This window comes from Conger conger, chromosome 3, assembly GCF_963514075.1.
Source record: "Conger conger chromosome 3, fConCon1.1, whole genome shotgun sequence".
In the NCBI taxonomy this organism is placed as follows: Eukaryota; Metazoa; Chordata; class Actinopteri; order Anguilliformes; family Congridae; genus Conger; species Conger conger.
The window spans coordinates 37465446-37478680 of record NC_083762.1 but is presented as its reverse complement, the minus strand read 5'-3'; the positions used below and the strand labels follow the sequence as shown (position 1 = coordinate 37478680).

General features: G+C 46.3%; 1 protein-coding gene across 3 annotated transcripts in view; it reads left to right on the top strand.

The window, feature by feature from the left end:
- The window catches only part of LOC133123822 (disco-interacting protein 2 homolog A-like), a 98593-nt gene that overhangs the window by 41309 nt on the left and 44049 nt on the right, over window positions 1–13235 (top strand). For all 3 annotated transcript variants that reach the window (XM_061234432.1, XM_061234433.1, XM_061234431.1), the window contains exon 2: window positions 9537–9608. In XM_061234432.1, coding sequence (XP_061090416.1) covers window positions 9537–9608 — 72 coding nt within the window. The remainder of the gene's footprint in view (window positions 1–9536; window positions 9609–13235) is intronic.

The following is a 13235-nucleotide window of genomic DNA, read 5'->3' as shown; positions in this document are numbered from 1 at the left end:
CCTGACTCTGACACGCACAGCTGGTGTTGCCCCGCCTGCCGTCTAATGGCTCATTATTCATGCGGTCTGTTGCTCTGCCGTTCGGAGGGGGAACCGGGGACATTTGCATACGCGTGATGGAGGACTCATTTGGAGGGCGGGCTGATTAAAAAAAACTCTTGGGTGTGATTGGATGGAATGATGGATGGCGACGGTGTGGTACGCTGACGGTTTTTAGGGGGCAGAGGTGACCAAGGAGGAAGTCGTATTGCTTCCATCTCATGTCTCCTCTCTCTGTTTCCCTTGTTTCTCATTCTTTCTATCAGTCCTGATGATTCTCACTCCTTCCTTCTAATTCTTCTTCTGGTTTCTCTCATTCTCCTTCTACCCAGCTGCCATTCTTTTGTTGTACCTGCCTGTTTCTGCCTGCTTAGCACTCACTCTCTCCCTCTATCTCCTTCTCTATTTATTTATCTTTTGTTAATTTTCTTGTTCTTGCACTCTTTCCTGTAGCGTAATTGTCTTTTATTTCTTGTACTGCCCTGTTTTAATTGCATTTTAATTTGTTTAGGTTGAATAGGTCTAGTCCCTTTCAGATACGTTGTCGATGTACACTGAGAGTAGAGAGACTATCTTTTGCCAGCTCATGTTAACATGCAAATCAATAACCGTGATTGTAAAACACCACTCAGTCGTAATGATGGTAAAACACCACCCACTCAATAACCTAGAAGGTTAAACCCACTCACTCAATAACCTTGAAAGGAAATGCTGAGTAGCTGAAGGTAAAACACCGCTCACCCATTAATTAAAAAGGTAAAACACCACTCACCCATTCGCTAAAATGGTAAAACCCCACTCTTTGACTGCGCATGTAAAACACGTCCCAATCGTTGACTACATAGGTGAAACACCGCCTACTTATTTACCTCAAAGATCAAGCACCACCCACTCAATATCCATGACCGCTTCTTTCTGCGAATAGAACATACTGCAACTTCACTTCATGTTTCCCGGTTGAGAATTGTTCCAGTTCCGATGGCAGCCTTCGAAAGCCTCTGGTGCTAGAATATCAGTCACGCTGAAAGTAAAAGTGCGGCTTCTCCTTTCCCGTCAGGTACAGAGTCCCCTCCTCGTGTTTCGGCCCTGTAATTAAAGCCCATTGTGGCCTGCCTTTGTGCACGGTTATTGTCTCCTAATCCCTAGTGTAGCTGAATTGATGAGGTGCTATTCATTGCAATTACTGGTGTCTGATAGTGCTCCTCCAACCTCCCTCCCCTGCTCCCTGGGGTCCCTGGAGTAGCGATGATCTTTTTGTGAGATGGAGGGACTCATTTGGAGGGTGGGGTTGATCTTCTCGGTCATCGCCGGGGATTAAGTCGACGTTTAAACTGTGGGATTAGGAGGGCTGGGTTTGACGTGGCTTTTCACGGCCAGTCGGAGCGGGCAGTTGTATTCGTTTGCACTGCTACGGCCATCTCAGAAAGCAAACTAATGAGCTGTACCTTCTGAAGGTTGCAGTCCTCATTCAGCATGCCTGACGGCCTTCCTAATGTATTGACTGCAGTTCTCTGTGATTTATGAAACGCCTTTTCTGTTTGGAGGCGCTGCTTTTTCAAGCGTTTCCCATTCAGAGAGGTCAGGTAAGGTACGTTTCAGCACAAGGGATCCGGAAGGGGTGAACTTAAATGACCTATCGCCAGTCTGCCCTGCTGGTCAAAGCTGATTCCACACACACTGTATGTGTGTCTGTGTCTGTTTCTGTGTCTGTGTCTGTGTCTGTGTCTGTGTCTGTGTCTGTGTCTGTGTCTGTGTCTGTGTGTGCGTGTGCACGCGTCTGTGTGTCGGTGTGTCTGTGTGTCTGTGTGTGTGTGCGTGTGTCTGTGTCTGTGTGTGTATGTGTATATGTTTGTGCGTGTGTGTATGTGTGTGTATTTGTGTATGTGTGTGTATATAGTGTCAAGTCTGGATGACAAATTTCTGAATGCATTGTATTGATAGTATGAAACAGTTTCCACAGAATCTTTGGACCGCGCTTATACCGTCACAACCCCATACTACGACACTGACACTCATAGCAAGTGAGCATAGGTGACCAGGCTGGCAGAAGTTGTACCTTTGCTGGTTACGTCCTCATACCACCCATATGTGAAAATCACCTGCCCAGTGTCTTTGTTAGACCATCCACTGTCTTCTTCACTGTCCTGCTGGATGGTTGTGGATGGGATGGTGTCAAGCAGTCTTTTTTCATATTTGTGTGTGTGTGAGGGAGTGTATGTGTGTGTGTGTGTGTGTCTTTATGCATATGTCCGTGTAAAGACATTAGCTCAGGAGGTAAGAACAGTTGTCTGGGAATCGGAGGGTAGCTGGTTCGATGTCTGTGAATAAGACACCTAAGTCCCAAATGCTCCTGACGAGCTGGTCGCTGCCTTGCATGGCAGCCAATGAGCATGGTGTGTGGTGTGTATGAATGGGTGAATGAAAAGCATCAATTGTACAGCGCTTTGGATAAAGGCACAATATAAATTCCAACCATTTACCAAGCCTCTAAATGGTTTTTACAGGTTGTCCTGTATGTGTGTGTCTTAACGCACGTGTCTGTGTAAGAGAGAGTGTGTGTCATTCATGTGTTTGTGTGTGTGAGAGAGTGAGAGAGAGAGAGGGAGAGAGGGAGCGAGAGGGAGAGAACGGAGTGAGGGAGAGCGGGTGGGAGAGTTTGGTATGTGGGGGTAGGGACCTGCTTTGACAGTCTAATCCCACAGAGCCCGGCTCGGCTTTGTGCGGGGACTTGGCTGTGGAGGAGCGAGTGTGGGAGAGGGAGGGAGGGAGGGAGAGAGGGAGGGGTGGATGGGAGGAGAGGAGCCTGTGTTAGAGAAGGGGAGAGGGAGGGATTGTGCGAGGGAAACAATTTATGAAAGGGAACAAAGAAATCTCCAAAGCCCCCCTGCGCTGGAGTTGCAACACAGGGCAGCCACGGGCCAGCGAGACCGCTAGCACGCTCACACCTCCACGTCTGCCTCGACGCCTCGCTCACTTTCTCATCGTCCTGGGAGTCGCCTCCTCCGTCTGCCTCAGTCCGGGTCTGCGCCGTCGGCCGAGCGGATTCCCTCCGGGTACCGCGCGGTTACGCTAGCTATCCCAGGGTCACGGTCCCGGTTCTGGTTCCGGTTGGGTCGCGGCGGTGCTGAGGTCTGCAGGCCGGGGTCTGCCCGGCGTCCTGACCGCACTTCGGACGGGTCGTTCTGTAGGCTGTCCCTCTCTCTGCTCTCTGCTCTCTGCTCTCTGCTCTCTGGCTTGCGCGGCCGTCCTCCCTCCCGGCTCTGAGCGGTGACCTCATCTGTGGGGATCCCAGCTGCAGCTCCGGATGCAACGGCTCTCTGGATGTGGAGGTACGGTGGCTGAGACTTTGGGAATGTCGCTGTTGGGGGACGTGGGTGGGATAGGGGCTGGAATAGGGATCTGGACCTGGAGGGAGGTCAACTTCATTACTTCATGTTAGTAGCCAGCATATGGAAATTTTTTGGGACATAACTTAATTTTGTATGTTGTCATGCATAACTGAACATGCCTTAATGTAGCTTTTCAGCATATATTGCAAAACCGAGGACGCGTAGATGAATTTGCTTGTGTGACACTGCAAAGGAGCAACGCTCTTATTATTGTGAATACGTTCGCTATGTTTTGTATGTTTGTTAACTTTTTAAGCCTTGGGGAGTTCGCGGCTGGAAATAGAACTCTCGAGGCACTCCACGCCTGTTTATAAGTGTCAATTATTCCATATGCCTTAAGTAGCGAGGGTGTCATGGGAATTGTAGTTTATGCAAGTTAGGTAGAGGAAGCGTCAGTAGAGACGGTGTGTTTGCTGAGTGTGGAGTTTCCCTCAGACACGTCTCCAGGGTGGAGCGGTGACTGCCTGTGCATTCCTGTGAGATGACAGCGCGTGGAAACTGAACGTGGTGCACCGTCCGCGTGCGGCCGTCTAGCTGTGAGGGCGGCTGGCTTGGCGCTCCGCTCGCCAGTCTGGCGGTTGAATCGGGAGGGGGAAGGTGTGCTTTGGGGGAAACGCGGGGGGCGTGTGGCCCATGGGGAGTCGAGAGAGGCTTCCCGCTGAGGGGCAGAGATGTAGTTGCTTCCGGAACATCCGGCATTCTGGGCGGAAGGGCGGGTTTGGGAAAGAGTTACAGAAATGTGTGTCATATGTGAGACTGAGAGAAATATTGGGTTATGTAACACTACAAAGATTGAACGTGGATATGGCGTGTACACCAGTGAAAGTGGTTTTGGTGTATGGACCTCTGTAATTAATTTTAAATGGTTTGGTGTATGCAGAACTGTAAAGAATGAAAGTGGTTTTGGTATATGCCCCAGTGTTAAGAATAAAAATGCTTTTGGTGTTTGGACCACTGAAGGGAATGAAAATGCTTTTGGTGTATGGACCACTGTAAAGAATTAAAGTGGTTTTGGCATATACACCAATGTAAATATTGAAAGTGGTTTTGGTGTTGCCTATATAGTGTACCACTGTAATGAATTAAAATTGTTTGGTGTATGCAGCACTGTAAAGAATGAACGTGGTTTTGGTATATGCCCCAGTGTGAAGAATGAATGTGGTTTTGGTATATGCCCCAGTGTAAAGAATGAAAATGCTTTCGGTGTATGCTCCACTGTAAAGAATGATGCCAGTATTGTCTCTGAGGCTGCTGTCCTGTGGCTATGGGAACTACATTAGTAGAGCATTCAGTTTCACACTGGGAGGCAGGAATCCATAGGGCAAGTGGGGGCAGAACATTACTGGCTCCTGTGTCTGAATTAAACAATTTTGGGCCCGGTCAGGGGTCTGGGAGAGGGGGGGTGGGGGGACTGTCACCGTGGGAACAGAGAGAGCTTGATGAATGTTGTCAGAACAAGGCCCTGAGGGACACAGCTGCATTTTTACCCAGAGATCCTATTTCTCACGTCCGGGGGAAAAGTGTCGCCTAGCGCGGTTATTAGCGCACATAACACCCGTGCTTGTGGCTCCTGGCGACGCTCCAAACCGATAAATCTCACAAGCACCTGAAAGACGCTCTAAACTATGTACCTGAAACCAGACTCCTCCAGCAAAGTGACATCACCTCCCATCAGGGCAAACAAAGCGCCCCTCGTTGACTTCTGGTACCTGCACACGAGGAGGAAGGCGGACTGTGCAGGAGGACATGAACGGCACAAGAATATGGCGCTTCAAATAGGTTAAGAGTTTTACTTTTGTATTGGAGTTAGCTTGCCATGTAGGCTAATTCACCTTATGCACAAGCCTGTGCTTTTCTGTTCAGTGCTGCATGGGCCTCAAATTTCACTTTGTTACATTTACATTTTATTTATTTATTTTAATTGCTAGGGGGGTAATTTTGGCAGCTGTGGTTTTCAGAAATAATGAGAGTACTAAATAAAAAACTTGAAAAAAAATGAAACATGAGAGTAAATGTATTGAAATAAAAGTATATAGTTTTCCTGTATATTTGCACATAAAATATAGATCATTATCCATGTTGCTTATTATAAGCAGCATTTTTTGTCCATTTTTATTCAGGCTGGCAATAATTCTGGAGCCCACTGTATTTGTCCTCGTTTCATTACAGGTGATATTATGTATATAATAGTGTGTGTGTGTCTGTCTGTCTGTGTAAAGCCTGTAAACCACAGTTTTGCCCCATTGTTACGCTCTGACAAGCCAGACCTAAACACCGGGTAATCTGGGAAAGTGTCCTGTCTCTTCGGGGGGTGGGAAGGCAGGGGGGGGTAGGGCGGTTTGTTGAAATGACAGGGTCCCTGAAGCCTGCATCGGTGGGGGGCGGCGGAGCGGAACTGGGATGATGGGGAGTCTGGGCACCGGGCCAATTAGCTGTAGGAGAGAGAGAGCCGTCTCTGGTGACAGGCTGGACTGGAAATCTGCACCTGGGGCGGAGGGTGCCTCACCTCCCGCTCTTCCTGTGCGGTGAAACGCGTGGTAGTCGCTAATTATGGCGCGGACTGTCGGTGCCAATCCAGTGCACGTACCGCTCAGTGTGCCCTCTGCTGCTGAATTAAATTTACATGCGATGAATGGGATTTTAAGATTAATCTTGCCCTATGCTGTTCGCTTTCTTGCATTGCCCGTCTATAGCTGCCTTGCAGTGCAGTCCTGCAATTATCAATGACCCCTAACGCTCTAGTCCACTAGCGAACCCATAACACTGGTATAGCATCAAACCCCTAAGGCACCTAACCCCCTCAGACCCATAAACCTCCGGTCCTGTATCATAGCGCTCTGCCTGGTCCTGTATCAGACCGATAACGCTCTGTCTGGTACACCATCAGACCCATAACGCTCTGTCTGGTACACCATCAGACCCATAACGCTCTGTCTGGTACACCATCAGACCCATAACGCTCTGTCTGGTACACCATCAGACCCATAACGCTCTGTCTGGTACACCATCAGACCCATAACGCTCTGTCTGGTACACCATCAGACCCATAACGCTCTGTCTGGTACACCATCAGACCCATAACGCTCTGTCTGGTACACCATCAGACCCATAACGCTCTGTCTGGTACACCATCAGACCCATAACACTCTGTCTGGTACACCATCAATGCTATGTCTGGAAACAGCAGGAGAGGAGACAAGAGGAGAGGAGTGCAGAAAGGGGCAAGGAGTGGATATAGAGGAGAGGAGTAGAGAAAGAAGAGAAAGGAACAGAAAAGAGGGTGAGGGTGGAAGTAGAAGGATATTGAGAACAAAGAGAGCCGCCCGTCCTCTCAGGACAGCAGAGGGGTGTGGAGGGAGCCCCACAGCTGAGCTGGGTGTTGTCATGGACACAGAGTCAGTGCCCCCACCAAGACCTTCACTCCAGGTGTTTATCTGCCATCCCGGCTTACCTCTCTGTTTCTTTTCACATCAAAAGGCTACATTTCTATTGAGTGGCAAAGGCCCTGAGCTGTTTCTGGAGATCTGTGCTTAACACCAACCTTCGTACTCAAGCACATTAAAAAGGGCGACTCCACCTCCCCCCTGTCGTGCTCCCTGTGGATGGTTGGCCTTGAAATCCTTCCCGTTTGTCTGAAGAAAATCTGTTTTCGGGCTCCCAACAGCTCAGCGTGGCAATTAGCATTTGTGCAGTAGCCACCAGCAGCTCTTTGTACATCTAAGGCCTCAAACAAAGAGATTGTTTGTATGTTAATTTCGTATTGGCCGAATAGAAGTGCAGAGATGTTTTTTTTTGGCTGCTTTTTGTTTTTACACAATTGGAATCGTTTTATGTGTGCAATGTGAGCACTGAGATTGTAATGCTTAGCGGAGCTATAAAATAAGTCCACAAGAAAGTGGAATAATGGCACAAGGACTTTGAGTGCACAGAAGTTGCCAAACTTAGCACTAGTGTGTTGTGTCCAGTACCTGGGATTGTTAACTAGAGGGTTAGAATTTGGATGACTACAACCGGGTCTCAATTCATAAACTAGGAAGTTGCCAGCTCATTTCCACATAATTATCAACATTATAATGAGGCTTTTGTCTCATGGTTGAACCCTGGAGGAACTGGTTGAGGAACTGGTTTCCAAAAGGGGTAGTGTGGGAAGAATAGGTCTCCATTGTGTCTGTCCAAAGAGCCGGGAGACTCATCAAGCTTTGGGTTTACTGGGGCTGAGAGTCAGCCATTGTCTCATTGCTCAGCACTCAAACCAGACCAGGGTCAAATATGTAATTGTTTTGGATTGAATACTTTTCTGCGCTCCATTGATCTTGCCTGATTCAATTGAGCCAACCAATTGAGGGCTAGAAGGTGACGTGAGGAGAGTTTTTCATACTGTAGGTACCAATACACCAGCCAAGTCCAATAAAGCATAGAAAAGTATTTGAATCCAAAACTATTACGTATTTGACTCAGGTCAAACACAGGCCAGGCCACTCGGCGGTGCCAGGGTCATAGTGTGGTGACTGCTGAGTCACCAGACATTGCAATGTCTGTGACCTGTGCGTCCTGCTGGTGTAAATGACACTTATTCTGCTTCCAATAGCACATTTGTGTACCCTCTCCTTGGATCAGATCCTCTGTGTGCCTTGAGTAGCTTCTGTGTATACCCTGCTGTCTGTGACCCAGACATGGGGCTTGGTTACAGCCGTTCTCTCTGCTGGGGGTTGAATCGGTTTCATGAGGGGGAACGTGTCAGGGCCTGTTTCAATGGCTCTCACATTACTAGCGATGTCAACCAGTTCTTGAGTTCTTGAATCAGTCTTTTGTCCAGATTAGTGTGGGGAAGTGTAGCCAGAACTGGCATAGCCAGAGAACAGACTCCTCCTGAGCCTCCCTGCTTATGCAGTTGCTCCTCAGGCTTCATTAGCTCAGCACTCTCAGTGACCTCCGTGACCTCTGTATAACCTCAAACAGCTCTGTCATGTCTGGAACCTCCGTCACCACCATAACCTTTTCTATTGCAGCCTCAGCAACAGTGCTTATTGGTTTCAGGATACTGTCTCTTGCAGCCAATTGTGCAATTACTGCGTATGTATAAAAACGGCTACAAATTCTACCATATTCACCCAATAATAATGTAAATTTAAGCTAAAGGTCTGCACTTTAACTTCATAGTCTGTTATATTTCAACAATGCTTCTGGAGTACAGAGCCAAAACAACAAAAAAATGTGTCACTGTCCAAATACTTACAGACTGTACTGTATATGACTGGACAGTTGCACTTCCACAGGAAATTCAACACATTGACTTTTATATTCATGTCTTTTCATATTATCTGAAGTGTGTCAGGCAGAGAAATTATGGCTATTGTCTGTGTTGTTGAGGTACTGAAGGAAAGCTGTCTGCGAGAGGTCCGTTGCAGTTTATATAACTGCACGTCCTCCAGACAGGCTGTAATTGAATGTACATATGATGGCTTCATCAGTAGTTTCTGCTCGTGGCATATGTGAAAGAAAATCCATACTCATTTGCGGCACGATATTTTAAATACCCGTTTCTGAAATGGCTTTGCTATTCAAGAAGTTGGTCTTTGTGTGCATGAACATGAGCATTATTTTGTGTTAATGAATCTCAAGTGATTTTTATCAAGGCCAGGCTTACATTTGTATTGAGTTTTTGAACAAATTCATTATCACTTGTTTTGATTATAATTACAAACTATCTTCAGCCAGGGTAGTGAATCCATTATTGAATAGGATGTTGGGCTCCTCAGAGCAGACATGGTAACTCAGAGGTAGTCAATAGCACGATGCTTGGAAGTTCTCTCTTTCGGAAGAGATGCTTGCATGTGTGTGCATGCATGGAGTGTGTGTGTTTGTGTATTTGTGTGTGTGTGTGTGTGTGTGTGTGTGTGTGTGTGTATGTATGTATGTGGGAGAGGACAGTACATAAGTATGTACAAATATACGTATTTTGGGAGAGGGACTATGCGGGAGCACACCCTCAGTGTTTGTGCCCTCAGTGGGCACGCAGGTGCTTCAGTGGACCAGTGCAGGCGGTTGGCACTTAGAATAGAGATACATAAACCTTGTGACTGACCAGCATGTAATATCTCTCCACAGGGGACATCACACAGAAGGGGTATGAAAAGAAGAGAGGAAAGCTCCTAGCTCCATACATCCCACGGATTCGAGGTACCACCCTTCCAGCCTCTGCTGTGTGTGTGTGTGTGTGTGTGTGTGTGTGTGTGTGTGTGTGTGTGTGTGTGTGTGTGTGTGTGTGGGTGTGTGGGTGTGTACAGTATGTGTGTGAGTCTGTATGTGTGCACAGCTGTGTGTTCCAAAAATAGAAATATACAGGAAATATGAATGTACCGAATTATATTAGTATACAGGAAGCATATCCAGTCCATGTCCAATATCCCTATATGGGACCAAGTAGGCCTTAGTACAGTATAGTATAGTTTTAGTTATTCCTATTATTATTAAAAAGGCACACCTGAGCTTGCCTGGCTGTTCTACAGGCCTCGTCTGAAGAGTTGAAAAAATAAAACCGATAGCATGTTATTTAGGAAACTTTAGAAAATATTGGACGTGCTTGGGTGCAAAAGAATACACGATTTTTCTGTGCAAATGCAGCAAGCTCTCTCTGTCTGATCGTGCCGTCTGTGAATACAGCTGCTCCAGCTTTGTGCTCGGTAGCGCATCTCACCCTGCCACATCGGAGTAATGATAAAACTCCACCTGGAGGTGGCACGAAATTCTATAGAGGCGGCCGCCTCAGAATTCTCTATGCAGGAAAAACCCTCTATATAATACATATTATCACTGCATTTCATTTCATTCTGACGCCTGAATGCGTCGCTGACAGTGTGAAAGAAGTGTATTTGATTTGGAAGAAGCCTGGATCTGAAGCAGCTGTTCGGTTTTGCTTCTTAACCGATCCTCACATTATAATTCTAGTTCAGCACTCGTGTAGGTGATTTGGCTCATTGTGATTCTAATCTAGTATTGACTCGGGCGATTTGGCTTATAGTACTAATTTACTATTGATTTGGTCGTTTTTCTCGCGTCTCTTAAGTCCGTATTGATTATGATGGTTTCGGGGGAGGGGGGGGGGGGGCATCTCTTACAGTTCAACATGCTGGTGCGTATGAGGTTGATGACACCAGAAGCCCAGTAAATTATTGAAGCTGAAAGCTCTGGGTTTCAGTGGAGGTTTGAGGCTTTTAAGGAACTTTGCATTGTTTCCTAGGCACTCTGAAACAGCTCTGTGCGGGTCTTTGACATGCTGCTGATTTTGGGTTTATGTCAGTGTGACCTAACTGGGGTTACAAATATTATATAATACAATGCCCTCCATAATGTTTGGGACAAGGACTCATCATTTATTTATTTTCCTCTGTACTCCACAATTTGAGATTTATGAGAAAATTTAATGTGGTTAAAGGGCACATTGTCAAATTTAAGGGCGTTTTTATACATTTTGGTTTCACCATGTACAAATGACAGCAGTGTTTATACATAGTCCCCCCATTTCAGGGCACCTTTTACATGAATGGCATTTGGCAGACGCTCTTATCCAGAGCGACGTACAACAAAGTGCATACCCATAACCAGGGATAAGTGCGCTGAAAGACCCTAGAGGGAAGTACAATTTCAACTGCTACCTGCACAACAAAGATAAGGACCAGGGTCTATTTGAATTTTTATTTAAACAAACAAACACAAAAGTATGACCAAATCCCTTAACTAGCCAAACACTGCTTACCTAGCCAAACCTTAATGTCTGGGACACAGCAATGTTATGTAAATGAAAGTAGTGGGGCGGCCTGTAGCTTAGTGGTTAAGGTAAATGACTGGGACACGCAAGGTCAGTGGTTCGAATCCTGGTGTAGCCACAGTAAGATCCGCACAGCCGTTGAGGCCTTGAGCGAGGCCCTTAACCCTGCATTGCTCCTGCTTAGTCTAATCAACTGTATGTCGCTCTGGATAAGAGCGTCTGCCAAATGCCAATAATGTAATGTAATGTAATGTAATGTAGTCATGTTTAGTATATCCTTTTTATGCATTGACTGCTTCAAGTCTGCGATTCATGGACATCACCAGTTGCTGGGTCTTCTCTGGTGATGCTCTGCCAGGCCTGTGTTGCATCTTTTGCTCAAGCTTGTTTCGGGGGCTAGCCCCCTTAAGTTTCTTATTTTCACTTCAGCATATGAGAGGCATGCTCAATTGCGTTCAGATCAGGTGATTGACTTGGTCACTCAAGAATTGGACATTTTTTAGGTTTCTCCTTTGTTGCTTTAGCTGTATGTTTGGGTTCATTGCCTTGCTGTAGAATGAACCACCAGCCAATGACTTTTCAGGTATTCACTTGAACTTAACTGTGCATACTGTAACCTGGCCATCCTGTTTTTTCAGCTTTTCACTGGGTATCCTCTGTGTTTCTGTTCATGAAGTCTTCTGCGGACAGTGGTCATTGACAAATCCACACCTGACTCCTGAAGAGTGTTACTGTTTTGGATTTTTCTTTATTATGGAGAGAATTCTTCAGCTGTGGAGGTCTTCATTGGCCAGACAGTCCCTTTGTGATTAGTAAGCTCGCCTGTGCTCTCTTTCTTCTGAATTATGTTCTAAACAGTTGATTTTGGTAAGCCCAAAATTGGCACAACTTAGTTATAGTTCCCACATTATAGTTTCCAAAGGTGATCAAAAGTCCAGAGTAAAGACTAGGTGCTGAGAGCTCTATTATACCTGTGTTAAGGAGGCAATTAAACATACCTGAGCAATTACAAACACCTGTGAAGCCATGTGTCCCAAACATTATGGTGCCTTGAACTGGGGGACTGTATAAACACCATTGTCATTTCTAATGGGTCTTCATCCCAAACATTATGGAGGGTTCTGCATGTGCTGTAATATTTGCATAGAAACAGATGGGAGTCCCTCGCTACACTGCTTCTGGGTCTGGGAGCAGTGATACAGTACTGGGAGCAAATCTCTCATATTACAGAATAGTGCGGGAGTCTCAAAATGTTTTCGGGTGATTTTAGCGATACACTGAAGCAAGGCCTCATTCACCCGCATTTGGTTAACCTCTGTGGAGTATGCACACATTAATCCCAAAGACTAAATGTGACGAACAGTGTTAATGGCCAGTCAGATCAAAGCAGAAAATAGTGTGAGAGTATGCTATACAGTTTCCTGCTGGAATTACACAAATACATCCTCTGTGTACAAAGCAAGATGAAGCTGTAAGCCTTTTCAAGTATTCAAATCCTATGAAAATGATTTACCCCAGAACAGGTCAGCCCTTTGTTCTGTCAAATCATCCTTATTTCGGCCTAAATCTCATCTAAGCTTGCTTTTATGTAACATTTCTTTGTTCCAAGTTTGTGCAATTCATTTAAAAAACCAGTCTTGCAGTTTGTTCACAGATGAGCAACTTCTTATAGAACCTAGCAAGAACCTAATAAAAAGAGGTGCCCTCAGCAATAATAAATCTTTCCTTGAGATGGGTTATAACTGTAGCCAATAGGAGGCTGCGTGGTGGAAAAGCAGTGCTCTGATTGGTGAGATAACTCCTGCCTGTGAGGTCCAGCTTCCCCCAGCAACTAGACCGGGCAGTCTGTCTTTTGATCGCTCCTGCTTTCTCTGCAGCGCAAGCCTGACTGCTCCATTGCGAAATGGCACTGTTAGAATAACACGGTCGAGGATGTATCTCGGTGACAGTAGGGTGATGCTGGTTCGTGGTGGTGTCAGTACTGCACTGCTGGGGTTGAATTTTCCAGTCTCGGATGTTGCTGATGGCAGGCTGTGTTA